Source organism: Ahaetulla prasina, chromosome 5 (genome assembly GCF_028640845.1).
Source record: "Ahaetulla prasina isolate Xishuangbanna chromosome 5, ASM2864084v1, whole genome shotgun sequence".
In the NCBI taxonomy this organism is placed as follows: domain Eukaryota; kingdom Metazoa; phylum Chordata; class Lepidosauria; order Squamata; family Colubridae; genus Ahaetulla; species Ahaetulla prasina.
Window position 1 is genome coordinate 91542724 of NC_080543.1, and position 20211 is coordinate 91562934.

Consider the following 20211-nt stretch of genomic DNA (forward strand, 5'->3'; position numbering starts at 1 on the left):
ATGTATAGATTTCTAAAGAGATGCTATTCCACTGCCAAGCCCATTTCCTGTATCCTATCTAGGGTTTCATCTAGGTCTCAGTTATATATGCCAAACTGCTTCTTTATCCACAATCAAATCATGGATGAGGACAGTCTTACTCTATATGACCCTGGCATTCAATAGCACTAGTCAGAGCCCAAGACTAGTGAAGTTCTAGTGACCTGGTTTAGAGATGAATACTAAGGATGGAGGTATTAATCATCAGCCTTGCCATTCCTGCGAGTAGCCGGCCCCAGCTTCTTGCCGTATCTCTCTTTGTCCATAATGACCTTGATGAAGCTATATGGAGTCAGATTACCAATTTTTCATTTTTACAATTTGATAGATGTTAATCTATTCATTTTCCAAAACTCATCAAAGTAAATAGGCTTATCATAATCCTGTACCTTTAAAAATAACATGATTCAGGTAAGATTAAATAATGAATCTGAAAAAGACTGTACCCAGGATTTGAAGAAATTCATTTTTTATACTGGCAAATACGTGCAGTTGTAGTAGGAAAGAAAGAAAATAAACTGGAAGAACAACTAGCCAACTTCATTTGTTTGCACTTGGCAGCAGAAGCAGAACAGAGAAAATGATGCCTAGAGCTTTAAGATTACAAAGCTGTTAGGAGAACCAGAAGCATCGCGGCGAGACTGGCTGGAAAATAGCAGGCTCCAATGAGCCTTGTGAAAATTCAGCCAGGAAAACCGCTGTCAGGGGGTTCTTCGGACCAGATCCATCTTGTAGGGACGGTGAGGAAAGAGAGGCACCTCGGATGACCATGAGGACCAAGCAAGTTCCTCGGAGGTTGGAGAAAACTCTTCAATCCAGCGGCAGGGGCAGTGGCCATTACGACTGTCATGAAGCTGTGGCAACCGGAATAAGATTTGTGCAGGAGCGGTGTTTTGGACGGACTATTGGTACTGGGTGAGTGATTGGCTAACTCACAGGTAAAAAAGAAGTATTTTAAAATTTTCAAAAGAAGTCTCGGTGAGGAAATAGCAGCTAATTGGTGTTGGGGAATGTTAATGGAGGGAAAAGAACAGAACACTAAAGCAGTAAAGCTCAGAATGGAGCTTGATATTTGGATTGGAAATTGGATTTGGAGATATTAAAATTATTATAAGAAAAAGAAACCCGAAAGAAAATAATTTCTGAACAAGATTGGACATAATTTTAAAAGTTTTGAACTTTGAAGAAAGAACAAAGAAAAATTCAAAATAGAAAAGCCCTGTAAAGGAAATTTTTCAGTTGGATTTGAAATTGGATTTTAAACTGGAATTTGGGATATATAAAATTAAGAAGAGGAAGAAGAAATTTGAAAAGCATTTGATAAGCGGATTTAATATATAATTTGGATATTTTGCAACTTTATTTGAAACTTGTGGATTGGAGAGAGACATCTGCTGGCAGAAAAAAAGCACTACAATGAACAATTTGAACTCTGGAAAGAATTTCAGTGACCTTGATCTACAAGAGCTGTGAGAAGTTTGAAGGAGAATTTGTTTTTTTTTTTTTTAAAAAACTGTTTGATCTTGACAACCAAAGGAGGTGGAAAATAACAAAACTGTAAATTGGACTTAAAAACAAACCAGAATGTCAAAATGTGGCAGGAACTAATCGAGATGGTCAAAATGATGCGGGTATCATTTAATCTTGATAGAAAACAAAAAATTGTGTCAGAGCATATTCAATTGGATAAAGAGGCTAAGAATGAGAAGCAAGAAAACAGCACTGAAGATAATTACATTGGGAGTCACAATGAAAAAAAGAGAAGGGATAGGAGGAAACAACTTACAAAAAAGCAACTAAGGGAAAAAAAGGGAAGGAGAAAAGGCTAGAGGAAAATATTTTTAATGATTACACTGGGATTAACAGTGGTAAAAATAGAGAGGAAAGGATGACGCAAGAGAGGAAAAAAAGGGGGAAAGAATTAGGCACAAAAAGGTTAAATGATTATACTGAGATCAACAGTGGGGAAATAAGAAAAGTGAGAGGAGAAAAGGGGAAAAGATCAGATGGGAATTTAGGGCAAACTAGACGAGTAAAGGACTTAAAAGTCAAAGGAAGGATACAGAAGAAAAGACATGATAATTATAAAAAGAAAAAAAAAGAAAAGGAGAGAAAAGGATAAAGGGAGGAAAAATTTAAGAGGTAGATTGCTGGATGGACCAAGAGAAAATGGTTAAAAGGAGTAATTAATGGAAAGAAAGAAGGGTAATATGATATATACCTATAGTAATAAGTGAACTGTATTATTAATATTGGCGATTGTAATACGAAATATATTGTGTAATACGAATGGTAGAATGGAGAAAAACAAGGGAAAGGAGGAAAGGAAATATGCTATATACTTATAGAACTAAATGAATTGTATTAATATCAGTATTGTAAAAATTGAATTATGTTATAAATTGTGAAATACAAAATGAATGATAGAAGGGTTAATATGACCTTATGTATTTAGAAGGGGTTAAGATACGGAACTTCAAATGAAATTGAAATTCAATAAGATATTAATAGAAATTTTTAAAAAGAAGGTGATTAAGAGATTAAGATAATGTTTGTATCTGAAAAAGGTGGTGTGAAAAATCTGAAGAAATATATTGCTTTTGATAAAATGGTAAAATTATTAATAGGGAAATAAGAAATGATAAATTGGTCCACCCTTAGAAAATAATTGACATTAAGAGATAATTGTGAAATATCAAGCTATAACAAATAAAATAGAAATTAAGGATGGAAATGACTATGTTTAAATTAAAGGGTTTCAATAGAATAAAGGAAATAAAATAAATTGATGATAATTTACAAATGTGGTGATTTTGAGAAATCTATGTGATAAATGGAGAAATAAGATAATGAAATGAAATAAGATTAAGATTGGAGCTTAGGGTGGATGGTAATATTAATTATATATTAAATATTAGGTAGAGATGAAAAATAAAAAAGTAGGAAAAATATGCTAGAAATTGAAATATATAAATTATATTTGGAAAATACTTATGTTATAAGCTGTAAATTTTGACTCGGTCAATACTCTATTCAGAAAAAATGTACTGTTTGTATGTTTGTTTTTTAAAAAATTAAAATTTTTATAAAAAAAGATTACAAAGCTGTAGAAATTAATGATAGTGTGAAAAATAATATGCAGGGTTTAAAATAGCTTATATAGAAGATGAGGATTTAAATAGTATTAGAGGCAAGATCAAAGACAAATAGGGAGGGAGGAAAGGCAAAAGATGAGAAAAAAAATCTAGATATACTATATGCTCTACTGGTAGAGTATACACAATATACTCTAGTGGTAGAGGAGAATGATTGAACATGTCAATAAGGAGAAGTGTCTGCATATCAAGAAAGATGACAAGAGCAAACATTTTTTTTAAAAATGTATACCTGTATTTAAGAAAACTTAGTTATAGAACAAGCAAACAGATGATAATTTTATATGTGATGTGGTCACCATGAAACTAAAGAACACAAAGATAAAAGTGACCCAAAAACATTTCAAATTATTATATTAAGTGACCAATTCATTTACTAAAAACAACGATACATACAGTATAATCTGTTTTGTGATTTAAGGAAGCAATTCTTTAATAACTGTAGCAATGTTGATAAATGAGTACAAGCAATATCTTAGAATGGGGTGTTCTTTTCATTCATATATATATGTGTGTGTGTGTGTGTGTGTGTGTGTGTGTGTGTGTGTGTGTTTTCTGAGGTTTTCACGGGTGTTTGTAGGTAGGTCTTTGGTTGTTCGGGTTTTCTCCCGTGTAAAATTGGAAATGTCTTGGCAACGTTTCGACGAAGTCTCATTCGTCATCTTCAGGCTTCAGCTTCGTGCTTCTGGGAGCAATGTGTGATCGCAGCTGTTTCTTCCTTTTAACTGCTAGTGGGGGTTTGAACTGATTGGGTGGGAGCTTGACTGTGTTCTGATTGGATGGAGGTTTTTTTGTGCTCTGATTGGCTGGGGGTGTGTCCTGTTTGGGTGGGGGCTTGGTTGTGCTCAGTCTAGTCTGTGTTGCAGGGGGATTTGAGCTGGTGAGCTGCATAGCTGTTGTTTGTCTTTGTGGTGGTGCTACATCTTCATAGTGGGTGTCAGTTTGCTGCATGTATGGATTGGAGGGTTTGAAATGGCTAATGTTGCAGCTGCGGTCTGGCTTCTGGTCCTTGGTCGTGCTTCATGATCAGTGTGGGTTTGGGTCTGCTTTCTGGGTGGATGTGCGGTGGTGACATCCTGTGTGGACCTCGTGAGTGTGGGTCTGGTGTCATTCCTCGTGTTAGGGACTCGTTTGTCAATAAGGGCGGGTTTCCAAATGGCTGGTAGGCGGGAGGTATCATCTCGTTTGTTCATGCTGTGTGGGCGTTTTTCTATCTCAATGGCTTCTCTGATTATTCTGTTGTTAAAGTGTTCAGTTTTGGCGATAGTTCTGGTCTTTTTAAAGTCAATATCATGTCCTGTGACTTTAAAGTGTTGGACCAGGGAAGAAGTTGGTTCCTCTTTTTTGACTGAGTTCTTGTGTTCTTCAATGCGTGCACTTATTCTTCTGTTGGTTTGTCCGATGTATGTGGTGGGGCAGGTGGTACATGGGATTTCATATACTCCTTGATTTTCTAACTCAATTTTGTTTTTGGGGTTTCTTAGGATGGTGGATATTTTTCGGTTTGTGCAGAATGCTGTCTTGATGTTGTGTTTGTGGAGGATCTTGCTGATTCTGTCTGTGGTGCCTTTTATATATGGGAGGAGGGCTGTGCCGTTTTCTTGTTCTCTGTCTTGGATTTTAGTGGGGGGTTCTTTTTGGATTAGCTTAGTAATCTTATTTCTTTGGAATCCATTGGATGTTAGTACGTTAGTGAGAGTGTCTAGTTCGGTTTTTAGGTGTTGTTCATCAGCTAAGCATTTTGTTCTGGAGATGAGTGTCTTGGCTACGGAGTTGATCTGTGCTGGGTGGTGGTGTGAGAGTGCGTGCAGATAGCGGTTTGTGTGTGTTTTCTTCTGGTAGATGGTGTGTCCTAGGGAGCCATTGGGTTTCCTGTAGACTAAGACATCCAGGAAGGGAAGTTGGTTGTTAACTTCTGTTTCCATGGTGAACTATAATGGACAAAAATACAAACAAGTAGAAGGAGCACCCATGGGATCACCCCTCTCACCTGTCATTGCCAATCTCTACATGGAACACTTTGAAACCCAAGCTCTAGAAAAATCTGATCACAAACCCAAACTCTGGCTCAGATATGTAGACGACACCTTCATAATCTGGCCACACGGGAAAGAAAAACTTGACAACTTCCTCACACACCTCAATAGCCTACACCCCAAAATACAGTTCACCATGGAAACAGAAGTTAACAACCAACTTCCCTTCCTGGATGTCTTAGTCTACAGGAAACCCAATGGCTCCCTAGGACACACCATCTACCAGAAGAAAACACACACAAACCGCTATCTGCACGCACTCTCACACCACCACCCAGCACAGATCAACTCCGTAGCCAAGACACTCATCTCCAGAACAAAATGCTTAGCTGACGAACAACACCTAAAAACCGAACTAGACACTCTCACTAACGTACTAACATCCAATGGATTCCAAAGAAATAAGATTACCAAGCTAATCCAAAAAGAACCCCCCACTAAAATCCAAGACAGAGAACAAGAAAACGGCACAGCCCTCCTCCCATATATAAAAGGCACCACAGACAGAATCAGCAAGATCCTCCACAAACACAACATCAAGACAGCATTCTGCACAAACCGAAAAATATCCACCATCCTAAGAAACCCCAAAGACAAAATTGAGTTAGAAAATCAAGGAGTATATGAAATCCCATGCACCACCTGCCCCACCACATACATCGGACAAACCAACAGAAGAATAAGTGCGCATTGAAGAACACAAGAACTCATTCAAAAGAGGAACCAACTTCTTCCCTGGTCCAACACTTTAAAGTCACAGGACATGATATTGACTTTAAAAGACCAGAACTATCGCCAAAACTGAACACTTTAACAACAGAATAATCAGAGAAGCCATTGAGATAGAAAACGCCCACACAGCATGAACAAGCGAGATGATACCTCCGCCTACCAGCCATTTGGAAACCCGCCCTTATTGACAAGCGAGTCCCTAACACGAGGAATGACACCAGACCCACACTCACGAGGTCCACACAGGATGTCACCACCGCACATCCACCCAGAAAGCAGACCCAAACCCACACTGATCATGAAGCACGACCAAGGACCAGAAGCCAGACCGCAGCTGCAACATTAGCCATTTCAAACCCCTCCAATCCATACATGCAGCAGACTGACACCCACTATGAAGATGTAGCACCACCACAAAGCCAAACAACAGCTATGCAGCTCACCAGCTCAAATCCCCCTGCAACACAGACTAAATTGAGCACAACCAAGCACCCCCCCAAACAGGACACACCCCCATCCAATCAGAGCACAAAAAACCCCATCCAATCAGAGCACAGCCAAGCTCCCACCCAATCAGTTCAAACCCCCACTAGCAGTTAAAAGGAAGAAACAGCTGCGATCACACATTGCTCCCAGAAGCACGAAGCTGAAGCCTGAAGATGACGAATGAGACTTCGTCGAAACGTTGCCAAGACATTTCCAATTTTACACGGGAGAAAACCCGAACAACCAAAGACCTACATATATATATATATATATATATATATATATATATATATATATATATATATATATATATATATATGTATATGCTTATACTTCCTTGTTTCTCCCCATATATATGTTTATATATTATATAATCTTTTTGTGTGATGCTTGTGTATATTGTTATGACAAAATTAAATAAATAAATAAATAAATAAATAAATGGGGTGGAAAACCTTGATTTTCATGACTTGCGAACTTCAGCTCCCAGAATTCCCGAGCCAGCATGCTGGGAGTTGAAGTCCACAAGTCAAGGTTCCCCACTCCATCTTAGAAGAACCACCAGCACTCACAGTCATATCATACTGTACATACTTACCTGATTACGCTGTTTTTCAAGAAGAGTCTCTGTCAAATTAATTATGGTATGAAGTTAGGAGGGATTCATTCCAGAGAAGAGAACAAGTCTCTTTTTTAGCTATTTTTCCTTTGCTACAGGAGTGGGGAACTATGACCCTTTTATGGCTCATGGCTGGCTCAGGAATTCTGGGAGTTGAAGTCACAATTCATAAAAAGGGGCCATGGTTCCCCATCTCTGCTTTACTGGTTAAAAGCAAGTATCTAGACAACTTGATAAGTAGAACAGGCCTGGCTGCTTGGGCATTGTTGCAGAAGTACTTTCATTATATTCAGACAGTAAATACACCCATGGATACTTCCTTTTGTATACTGTCTGGAATTTATTTATAAATAAACATGTTCACATATATGTATGTGAACACAATTAAAGAAAATAAGGCAAATATCTGAAAAAAAACTTGGATAAGTATGTTTAACTATAAGTGAAGTTTTAAAAGAAGAAGAAGCACGTTTGTTGGCTTATTTATTGATTATAGTATTCTGCATCTATAACTACAGTAAGTATCCATGTGTAGTCATGAGGAGACTCGGGACAAGTATCCTAGCAGTGTATCTGTGAAATCCATTTCCTGAAGATCTTTCTCCATACATTTTAGTTGAAAGAACAGTTAATTTTATGCAGTTGCCATAAGTCTTTCATGTTATTCTCCAATAACTAAAAATAAGAAATCAACATTCCTCCTTTTAAATTTACTAATTTTCAAAATGTTGTGTCATTTCAAAGCTATAGGTTTAAATAGTAAGGTATGAGTAATGTGCAGAAAACGATAAATAAATACACACCGATTGTCAGCAATTCATTTAGTCCTGGTATTATGCTACTCTATTCCAAAATGGCTCCAAGTACAGTGTGAGTAATCTAGTGTGCAAGTACATTTATAGAAAGTTTTCTTGCCAATAAAAATAGAATTACATAAATTGCATAGGTGGCAAGAATTGTGACTTTTGCCATAAGTTATTTCCCTGACAAATATCTCTAGAAAATTAAATACAGGTTTATTTCTACCCGATGAAGTGAAACACTCTCAAAATTTTCTTCTCCCATTGCTGCATACTTTGTGCATTGATAAAATGGTAATAATATAGGCAGTCACTCATGCTTTGCTTTTCACCTTACCTGAACAACCTGTATTAAATTTTCAATTGTTCCAGGTTTATATTTAAGTAAATTATCAGTCTTCCATAGGCAGAACAGAGTGCTCTCAAAACTCATTATGGGCCTGGAAATAATTGTGACCTCCTTAGTCTCAAATAGCAACTCAGATGTTTAGAGCCTTGATATACAAATATATACCAATTTTTTATGAGCCAGAAAATCCTAACTCCTGGCAGCAGTAATTTAATTATAGCTCTCTAATTGTAAGCTCTACCCAATTACATCTCTAAAGAGAAAGCTCAAACAAAAGTCTTGATAGGTGAAAAGCCTCCAGAAACTTAGAATTGACATAAAGTAGTCCTTGATGTATTATTCCAATGTGTGTCAATCAATATCCATTCGTTTCTTCTTAATAATGAGCAATATTAAGTAGAAGTAGGTAAATGAATGAAAAAACATAGCACAAAAGAAACAGTAATTGAAGCCTCATTTAGATTAGTGTTATATGTTACATTATTTTTCATATAGTATGCTGTATCTTGCGTTCAATGAGAAAAAAACCTAAAGTACAAGATACTGAACCAGACAAAATAAGTTCCATTCTAAGATAATATATAGTGCATTGGTGCAAGACACCCACTGATACATTTAGGCCAAAAAAACAAAATGCACCAGTACCGTATATGTGGTACCTTGCTCAATAGTAGTACCTGTGAGAGGGATCTTGGAGTCCTAGTGGATAACCATTTAGATATGAGCCAGCAGTGTGCAGCAGCTGCTAAAAAATCCAACACAGTTCTGGGCTGCATAAACAGAGGGATAGAATCAAGATCACGTGAAGTGTTAGTACCACTTTATAATGCCTTGGTAAGGCCACACTTGGAATATTGCATCCAGTTTTGGTCGCCACGATGTAAAAAAGATGTTGAGACTCTAGAAAGAGTGCAGAGAAGAGCAACAAAGATGATTAGGGGACTGGAGGATAAAACATATGAAGAACAGTTGCAGGAACTGGGTATGTCTAGTTTAACAAAAAGAAGGACTAGGGGAGACATGATAGCTGTGTTCCAATATCTCAGGGGCTGCCACAAAGAAGAGGGAGTCGGGCTGTTCTCCAAAGCACCTGAGGGTAGAACAAGAAGCAATGGGTGGAAACTGATCAAAGAAAGAAGCAACTTAGAACTAAGGAGAAATTTCCTGACAGTTAGAACAATTAATAAGTGGAACAACTTGCCTTCAGAAGTTGTGAATGCTCCAACACTGGAAATTTTTAAGAAAATGTTGGATAACCATCTGACTGAGATGGTGTAGGGTTTCCTGCCTGGGCAGGGGGTTGGACTAGAAGGCTTCCAAGGTCCCTTCCAACTCTGATGTTATGTTATGTTATGTTATGATACAAACTCATCTTCCTTAATGCTATCATTCTTCATTCTTTTTCTATGTAAGATTGTAAACTCATTCTAAGGTGGATATAATTTTAATATAGTTTTAAAACTGTTTGTTTGCTTTACTGTCATAGATGGCAATCCACAGACCTAAACATTAAGGTTATTGGTCTCCACATATTCCAGTAAAACTCTCATTATATGTTGGCTGTACAGTTGAAGTACATCATTCCTTCTACTTGCTTTTCATGGTCCACAAGCTTATATTTATGGATCTATACAGACTTTAACATAATTCACCTATACTTTGTCCAACAAAGGATAATTTTGTAACTATAGTCCATGTTTATAACTGATTACTTTTAAATTTACTTTAAAATACATATATTCTGTGTATGTCAATACTTTTGTGTTTCTTTTGCCTGTCATAAGTCCCAATAGGTAGAAAACAAGTGATTCAGTGCTTTCTGCTGGTAAAGTAATTGTAAAACCACACAAAGATATACTAAAATAGTCACTCTCCTCCATATGGGAGATGAGGTCATTGAACCTCTGATCTCTGATAACAGCTGTCTCTTATTCTGAGGGCTTCAATAGATCTATTACCATAGACTGGCACTAACTTCTAAGAAGTGAACTATTCAAGTACTCTCTTTGAATCAACTGTGCTTGTTCATCTAGCTCAGAGGTCTTCAAACTTGGCAGCTTTGAGACTTGTGGACTTCAACCCCCAGAATTCTCCAGCCAGCAGGTGGTAGAATTCTGGGAGTTAAAGTCCATACATCTTAAAATTGCTAAGTTTGAAAAACATTGATCTAAACTATTTGTGTATGTACCATGTTAATTATATCCATTATCAATCTGAACACATACTTTGTCACAGCATCTTTATGTATCTTAAAGGGAGAAGGAAGTATCATTTAGATGTGTCCTTATCAGTATGTATTTAATGGATATATTGTGTGTTGTTAAATGGATGCATTTTAGGGATTCTGAATTGATGTAAAAGAACTGTAAGGGGTATCTGTAATATGTGGGTTTTTTTCCAGTTTTCATGTGTTTTTGATACACCTAAACACAAGGAAGACCTTCAGTCGCATCGTTGACTTTCTTTTAACCATTTATTGCAGACCCCCATTAAGGCTCCTTTTGGATTTTCTAGAAGTTTGAGTCCAGAGATCCTATTATATTTGTTGGGGGCAATATGCTGACTGTAAATTGCTTAGAAAGGGCTGTAAACACTAATAATGATACATCTTGTTGATTAATTTCTATTAAATAGTATAAAAATAAATTAGCTAAACATAAGATTAAAATAGTCATTCTTAATCTCGCAGCATCTTGAATTTTTGTAATAAGTATATCCAAATTGAAATTAAGTAGGTGTGTCTAATTCATATCCTCTATCAGATATATGATGCCATTACATCTATTTCTTTCTGACAAATATTGTAATTGATGGGCAGTTAATGGGAGAAATGTTTAAATCAGAGGAAACCAAAATAGCAAAAATAAAAACCAAATTCAATAAATAAAACAGGAGAAAAATATATTTGTGTGGTTAATTTATATTCCTTAAATCAGGGGTGGGCAATTAATTTTCCCAAGGAGCCACATGAGAAAATGGAACTGTTGCGGAGGGCTGAAGCAATAGGCTGAACTTAATTCTGCTGCCAGTGCACATCTATTGAGGGAGGAGGGAGCATAGAGGGAGGGAGGGAGCGCAGAACTTCGCCTCACCTGATCCATGTTGCTGCTGTTCTGCCATAGGCAGAAAAAAGCTCTTTCTGTCACCAGCCAATTAAAGGAGCGCACCCAGCTTCCTCTTCCACCCCCTGAAGTGCATTTATTTACATTTTATTTTCTAACTTTCAATTGAACTTACTAGCGCACCCAGCTTCCTCTTCCACCCCCTGAAGTGCATTTATTTACATTTTATTTTCTAACTTTCAATTGAACTTACACAGTCCAGACAGGGACAGCCAAGAGCCAGATATGGCCTGGGTGCTGTAAAATGCCCAGGTTTGCCTTACATAAAATAATAACATCAACAACGATAATGCCACAACATTTATGTGTGCGTATCTGTCTGTCTGTCGTGACTGTTAGGCTTCCCCATCTTCTGTTATTAATAGCAAAAGGATAAGGACCAGCATCTCCAGTTAATTATATGAAATACTCATTTTCATATTAAATAAGCATAGTAGTAAAAGCAACAGTTTATTAAATCTAAATACCAGACAGATTTTTTTATTTTTATTTTTTATTTTTATCTCTGATTGTGAGCTCTTGAATGCCTTTGTAACCACAAAGCTGAATACATTTTCCAATTGTATCCAATATTAATGTTCAAGAAATTCTTAATGTTACAGCACTTCGGTGACATCATAATCAGAGGCATTCAGTGTGGACATTTGTGTACAGTGTGTGTGTAGCATTTACAAAAACCATGTATTAAATCTGCACAGAAAAAGCCAAAGCTAATATATACTAATTGATGATCAGTAACTAGCAATCATGGGCCTGCACAATAAAAACTGCATTGAATTAAGTTTCACATTAACATTTGTTTGTTGTGGCTAAAGACTGGAGATTTTCAGAGTTCTATTGAAACTCTCAGTTTTTGATAGTGGCTTGTTTTGAACAGGTTATATACATTTCTAGGAAAGTGATTTGAAATGAATATGTAAAAAAAAAGACCTTATCATTTCTGCATTACACAGTCAATATTCTTTAAGGTAATTTACTTTTGCATTTAAAGCTCTGTGCTTTAAATGCATGTTAAAGTGTTTGCCTTCAAGTTAACATTAATTCCTGGCAATTGTCTAGATAAATTTCCGCTGTTTTCTTGACAAATTCTTTCCAAAGTGGTATGCCATAGCTTTGTTCCTAGGTTTGGGAGTGACTTGACCAACATCACTCAGCTTGCTTTGTACCTAGAACACATAGTCTTCTGGTTTCTAGTCTAGTATCTTTAATCATTATACCAAATTGGCTCTTGTTCAAAGCACACAACTATTTAATGTACAGTAGATAATTACCACAGATCTGGCTTGTCAACCCTATGGTATTAGATTGTCTTTATTTGAAGCAAGAAAGGAATTTTGGAAACCAGAGAAAATGGAATTCTGAAATTTTGATTGTAGCATTCTAAGGAAGAACAATTTTTTGACATGTGTTATAATCTATATTACAGGACGAAAAATTTGACAGTCTACAGTATATTAGCTACAAATCAGAAATATTCTAGCTGTACCTTTAAATAGTAACACATTTATTAAAAAACATAAACTCACAAAAGCTAATGCCTTTTAAAAATGTTAGTTTGAGACAGTGCTATGAGACGCTATTTGATTATAGTTTCATGTGATCATTCTCTGTGTCTTCTGGAGTCTCCTTTGATAACTGTGAAAAATTGTGCATAATTTTTACTATTTTCATGCAAAAGAAAAATTAAAACTGTCTTATAATAGGCTTCAAAGACTTTGTCTTGAAACCAAGGAAAGTTCAATCTACTTTAACACTCCCTCTCCTCCCCAAAAGGCAGTGGTGAGGTCCCTAGTTGTCAAAAGTTGCCCATCTCTGGTTTATATTATCACAAACATTTTCCATAAATCACTCAGTATAATAAGATAATAAGTAATTATAGAGAGTTCCTGCTGTGTACGGCTTTTTCATAATTTCCTTTTCATAATTAATAATTCCCTTTCATAAGTTATCACCAGCAAGTATCTGAAAACTCTGCCATGCTTCATTCTAAAATTATATTTATATGATTCTTTTTTCTTCTTCTATGTGCAGTTGCTTGTATTCACCTCATAGAGCTTATGCTCAAAGCAAACTTGCCCTTGTATTATTCAGCTATCAACTGCAACATCTCCTGACATTAGAAGAGAGCCATGTGACGGTTAATGTTGTAGATCCTGGAGTAGTGAATACGGATCTTTATCAGCATGTCTGTTGGGCAGCAAAAATGGTCAAGTGGATGACAGGCTGGCTTCTCTTAAAGGTACTTGGAAATCCTTTAATGATTCCACATCACTCTGATCTTTTTGTACATTGTTAAGTATGTTTTGTCTGATCTCTAGAATTTAGTGTACTTTTTATACCCCTGCTCTATTTTTCTTGGGGTTTTCTTGTGCTGTCATTGTGAGAACATTTGTCCCTAAGAAGTTGAATCCAACACAATGAGACTCTATTGGGGACCCACAGATCACAGCAAGTCCCCATTAAATTGCATGCATCCTCCAGCAGCTCAGAGCTATTCTGACACACTGCTGTAGTAGCTCAAACTAGGCAAGGCACAGTTTTAACATGGCTAGCCAGTTTTGTCTTCACTTTTGCAACTCTGAGATTCCCATATCATCCTTCTCTTTAACGGTGGAAATTTTTATAAAAGGCTATTTAGACCCAATGCAAGATTTTTAAATAAGTGTGACTAAAACTCAGCAGATTGTCAGCATCATTATACCTGAGCAAGACTATTTCCTTGGCTCAGTGCTAGAAACGCTATCCGGCACACTAGTCGCTATCAATTAACATTTGGGTGTCACCTTTGAATTTACCAGTTTCTTCAAAATAGGAAAGACTTCAGGAGCCTTTCTAATTAGACATTCATCTTCAGTAGTGTGAGTGGCAGACAAGTGGGTTGACTGAGATGACCTAGAGTCTGTGCTAGCTATTGGTGAACTCAAGGAGATCCTAGGTTCGAATCCATTCTCACCATGGAAAACTCACTGGATGATTTGGGCTGTTCATTCATCCTCTGTTTAATCTACTACACAGAGTTGCTTGTGGTAGAGGGAGGCATAAAAGTATATCCTTTGTAAAATCTAAAATAGAAGTCTAAAACCAGTAGATTCATAAATAAAATACTGCTATTTGCATTAGTACACCATTTTCTTTAAATACTTCATGTGAAGCGTTTGATTGCAATAATATCTTATATTGTATTATTATTATTATTATTATTATTATTATTATTATTATTATTATTATTATTATTATTATTATTATTTACACAAAATGACAGTATACACAGCAAACGAGATAACTATGCTGGATTTCGTATCACAGATCACTAGTCAAACACTTCCCAAGTGTTTAGGATTGTGTGATGTATCGGTGAATTATGCAAGCAGATCCCAGTAAGGTGGCCTTCTGCAGCTGACCAATGGTGATCTTGTCAGCGCCAATCATTTTTAAGTGCTTGCCTAGGTCTTTAGGCACAGCTCCCAGTATGCCGAGTACCACTGGAACCACCTGCATTGGTTTATGCCAGAGTCTCTGCAATTCGATTCTCAAATCTTGATATCTGGTGACTTTTTCAAGTTGTTTCTCGTCGATTCTGCTGTCACCAGGTATAGCAATGTCGGCTATCCACACTTTTTTCTTTTCCGCAATCGTGATATCCGGGGTATTGTGTTCCAAAACTTTATCAGTCTGTATTCGGAAATCCCACAGTAGTTTTGCATGCTCATTTTTAATCACTTTTTCAGGCTTATGATCCCACCAGTTCTTTGCTACAGGCAGATAGTAGTTGTGACAAAGTTCCAGTGGACCATCTGAGCAACTGTGTTGTGACGTTGTTTGTAATCGGTCTGAGCTATTGTCTTACAACAGCTCAGTATGTGATCAATGGTTTCATCTGCTTCTTTGCAGAGTCTGCATTTGGGATCATCAGCAGATTTTTCTATTCTAGCTTTGATTACATTTGTTCTAATGGCTTGTTCTTGGGCCGCAAGACTCAGGCCCTCTGTTTCTTTCTTCAGTCTTCCATTGGTCAGCCATAACCAGATTTTTTCCTTATCTACTTTTCCTTGGATCTTTTCAAGGAACTGTCCATGCAGTGCTTTGTTACACCAGCTGTCAGCTCGAGCTTGCATCGCTGTTTTCCTATATTGATACTTGGTTTGCTGTACTTTTAGCAGCTTTCTCTTGTTGACCTCCATCAAAGCTGGTTCAACACTGTCTTTCACATAATCTGCCAGAGCATGTTTCTCTTCTTCGACTGTCTGCTTCACTTGCAAAAGTCCTCTGCCGCCTACCTTTCTGGGCAAATATAGACTGTCAACGACACTATGGGGTGCAGCGCATAGTGTATGGTCATCAGTTTTCTTGTTTTCCTATCCAGGCTGTCCAGCTCTGCTTGTGTCCAGTTTACAATTCCAGCAGTATATCTGATAACGGGTATGGCCCAGCTTTTTATAGCCTTGATGGTGTTACCGCCATTCAGTTTACTTTTTAGAAGTTTCCTGACCCTTTCCGTGTATTCTTTGTTGACCACATTTTTCCCTTGCCCATGCTTGATATTGTCCAGCTGCAGTATGCCCAGGTATTTGTAGCTTCAGGTTGGTTGCACTTGATGGTTTGTCCATTGGGCATTTCAATTCCATCACTTTCTACGATCTTCCCTTTCTTCAGTGCCACTGTGGTGCATTTGTCCAGGCCGAACTCCATGCTGATGTCAGTGCTGAAATCTTGAACTGTATTGGTCAGTGACTGGATTTCAATTTCTGATTTTCCGTATAGCTTCAGGTCATCCATGTACAGCAGGCGAGAGATTTTCTGTGAATTTTTAGCAGTTTGATAACTCAGGTTAGTTTTCTGTAAAATTGTTGACAGGGGGATCATAGCAATGATGAACAGCAGAGGTGACAAAGAATCACCCTGGAAAATCCCTCTTTTGATGTTGACCAGTCCGTAGTTTTCACTTCCAATAAACAGTTCCATTTTCCAGTGCTTCATTGGATTTGCAATGAAATTACCGATGCATTTGCATATTCTGATGACGTCCAGGCACTTGATGATCCAACTGTGCGGTAGTGAATCAAATGCTTTCTTGTAGTCAATCCAAGTTGTATGCAGATTTGTTTTTCAGCTTTTGCAGTTCTCTAGAATCATTTTGTCAATCAGGAGCTGATCTCTTGTTCCTCTGCTTCCTCGTTTGTTTCCTTTCTGCTCTAACGGTGATGGGAGGCACCGTTTATCGGTGGTTCTCCTCCTATCTCTCCGACCGGTCGCAGACGGTGTTGACAGGGGGGCCGAGGTCGACCGCGAGGCACCTTACTTGTGGGGTGCCTCAGGGGTCGATTCTCTCGCCCCTCCTGTTCAACATCTACATGAAGCCACTGGGTGAGGTCATCAGTGGTTTCGGGGTGAGTTATCATCTGTACGCTGATGATACTCAGCTGTACTTTTCCACCCCGAACCACTCCAACGAAGCTGTCGAAGTGCTGTCCCGGTGTCTGGAAGCTGTACGGGTCTGGATGGGGAGAAACAGACTCAAGCTCAATCCCTCCAAGACGGAGTGGCTGTGGATGCCGGCACCCCGGTACAGTCAGCTGCAGCCGCAGCTGGCTGTGGGGGGCTTATTGGCTAGCGGAGGGTGCGCAACTTGGGTGTCCTCTTGGATGGGCGACTGTCGTTTGACGATCATTTGGCGGCCGTCTCCAAGAGGGCCTTCCACCTGCGCTTGGTCCATAGTTCGCCTTTCTTGACCGGGATGCCTTATGCACGGTCACTCATGCCCTTGTCACTTCCGCTTGGACTATTGCAATGCACTCTACATGGGGCTGCCCTTGAAGTGCACCCGGAGGCTGCAACTAGTCCAGAATGCAGCTGCGGGTAATAGTGGGGGCAACTCGTTGCTCGCATGTAACACCAATCCTGCGCAGCTTGCACTGGCTTCCTGTGGTCTTTCGGGTGCGCTTCAAGATTTTGGTTACCACCTTTAAAGCGCTCCATGGCTTAGGACCTGGGTACTTACGGGACCGCCTGCTGTTACCTTGTGCCTCCCACCGACCGTCGCTCACACAGAGGGCCTTCTCAGGGTGCCGTCCGCCAAGCAATGTCGGCTGGCGGCCCCAGGAAGGGCCTTCTCTGTTGGACTCCTCGCTCTGGAATGAACTTCCCCGGTTTCGTCAATTGCCTGATCTTCGGACCTTTCGCGTGAGCTGGCGCACCTATTTATTCAAGCGGGACTGGATTGAAATTTTATTGGGGTATTTATGTTTTAAGATTTTAAATGGTTTTAAAATTTCGGCCACATTATAATATTTCTTTTTAACCTCTTTTTAATGTTTATATATTGAATTTTTACTTGGCTGTACACCGCCCTGAGTCCTCCGGGAGAAGGGCGGTATAAAAATCGAAATAAATAAATAAATAAATAAATACTGGCAAGATGTTATTTGCTTCTAGGTAGTCCTGGATCCTATCAGCTATGATGCCAGTCAACAGCTTGAACATGGTTGGCAGACACGTTATTGGCCTGTAATTTGCAGGTGTTGCCCCTTTTGCTGGATCTTTCTGTATCAAATAAGTTTTCCCGGCTGTTAACCATTCACTGATGTTTCCTGTCTGCAGCATCTCATTGAATTGTTCGGCCATTTTTCCATGTAGGCTGGTCAGGTATTTGAGCCAAAAGACATGCAACTGATCTTTGCTAGGCAAAATCCAGTTCTTGATTTTCTTCACTCTGTTGCTTACCATTTCAGTAGTTATTTTCAATTGGTCCATTTTGTTCTTGGAGAATTTTGTCTCAGAGTCTCTGATCCACCTAGCATTTTTGTTATAACCTTTCTCAGACTCCCACCCAGGCAACTGAGTAGTTGCCATTTTCTCAGGTTTTTCAATTTTCATATCCCCCATCTGGTTCAGACTGATAGAACCGACTTTGGTCTGATTGGAACAATTGATTTTGTTTGTATTGGATGACTCTGGCTTCGTATCTTTCGATTTTTCTTGCTGTTGCTGTTATCTGCTACTCCACAATTTTCAATGCGTCGTCAATTTTTCTTATGCTGAGCCCGTATTTTTTTATCAGATGTTTCTTGATCTTACTATTTTTCAGCTTTTTCTCCTGCCAATTCTTCAAGTTGCTTGCATCTGCTCGCAGGCTCTTGATTTTCAACTGCAACCTGATTTTCCACTGCAGTTTCCCAGTCAATTTTCTAGGGGGCTGCAGCTGTTGAATTCCCAGTTCTTCCGTTACTATAGCTGCTGCACTATAGGCAAGCTGATTTGTTTGTTCAATTGATGTTATCTGGACTGCTGTAAGTACATAATTCACATTTGTCACCAATGGCGCCCAATGTTTTCTAGGCACAGTCTTCAATGTTGGAAGCCTTCTTCTTTCTGCATTTGTTGCAGCATGTGCCAAGATTTTAACTTTCAATTCTTGCTGCCTGGCATTGAGTACTACTGGTGTTTCAGTGATGGCTTCAGGCCCTTGCTGATCCTGTTCTTGCAAAATATCTGCATTTTCTTCGAATTCAGGCTGTTCAGTAGCTCCCGATGTTATTGGAGTATTTTCTGCTGCTACTCCAACAGTCTGCTGTTCAGTCTGTATTCCCGTTTCACTATTTTTCCGTATTTCTTCCAGTTTGACTTTACTGAGCACTTTGTTCCGAGTGATGAATCTTCGCTGATCGGCTAATTGTAATTCAGTTATCCTTGAATCTGGGTATTTTTGTTTCCTTAATTTGTACATCCTTTTTTGATAGCCTCGTTTTTCTGGTTCTGCTTTGTAGTAGCATTTCATTACATTGCGGTTCTCTGACATGATGTATCTCTGCCGCTTCTGAGGTTTTTCTGCTTCCAGTAGCTCTACAGGCCCATGCCCTGATCGCTCAGCTATGGGACCCATGGCCTGTAGCCCACTTGTCGACGGATGCCCAGGTTCCCCAACACCCGACGCAGTCCTTGTTAACCCGGGTGATGACCGAGCCGGTATAGGCTTTGTTCGGTTGTGTTTCACCATGAATCATTGCATGGGTTATTGGGTGTACTCAGTTCTGCTCCTTGGCCTAGACCTCTCTGGCATGGTTGGACCTGCTGGTTGTTTACACTACTGCCAGCACAGCTCTCAGCTTCATTGGAGCAGTTAAGCCTCCCGCCACGTCAAATCGGCAGCCAGTGGGGGAATAATAATAATAATAATAATAATAATAATAATAATAATAATAATAATAATAATAATTATTATTATTATTATTATTATTATTATTATTATTATTATTATTATTATTTACACAAAATGAAATTATACACTGCAAAAGAGATAACTATGCTGGATTTCTTCTTCTTCTTCTTCTTCTTCTTCTTCTTCTTCTTCTTCTTCTTCTTCTTATTCTTATTCTTATTCTTATTATTATTATTATTATTATTATTATTATTATTATTATTATTATTATTATTATTTAAATATAATGCAATACTAATAATATTTCATTAGCTTAATAACATATTTCTCATCATGATGAAAAATGAGCAGCAAAATTGACCAAATAACTTTTTTTTTCTTTTTTTCTGTTTAAATAGGAAACATGGTTTTTCTGTCTTGCTCAATGAAAGGGTAGCTGCAATATGGCCCTTTTGAGGTTGTAATTATAAGTCAGTTGCACCTTCTGTAGTAGTTCATAAGGGATATTTTGACAAATAAAGGATATATCTTCTTGGAAATGCTGTAAATTTGAGAATAAATATTTTCCCTTTTGATAGAACTGTATTTAAATAACAGCACACAGAGAGCTTAATAATATTGTCCAATCACTCTGTCTATTTCTCAGGGGTGTGTATGCCTGTTTTAAAAAGTTATTACTAATACAATAGAAATGGATTTTATGAGGAAAAAAATCTTC

At 38.1% G+C, this 20211-nt stretch overlaps 1 protein-coding gene across 2 annotated transcripts in view; it reads left to right on the forward strand.

The window, feature by feature from the left end:
- The window catches only part of ZBED1 (zinc finger BED-type containing 1), a 163888-nt gene that overhangs the window by 96964 nt on the left and 46713 nt on the right, over nt 1–20211 (forward strand). For both annotated transcript variants that reach the window (XM_058185671.1, XM_058185670.1), the window contains exon 6: nt 13370–13577. In XM_058185671.1, coding sequence (XP_058041654.1) covers nt 13370–13577 — 208 coding nt within the window. The remainder of the gene's footprint in view (nt 1–13369; nt 13578–20211) is intronic.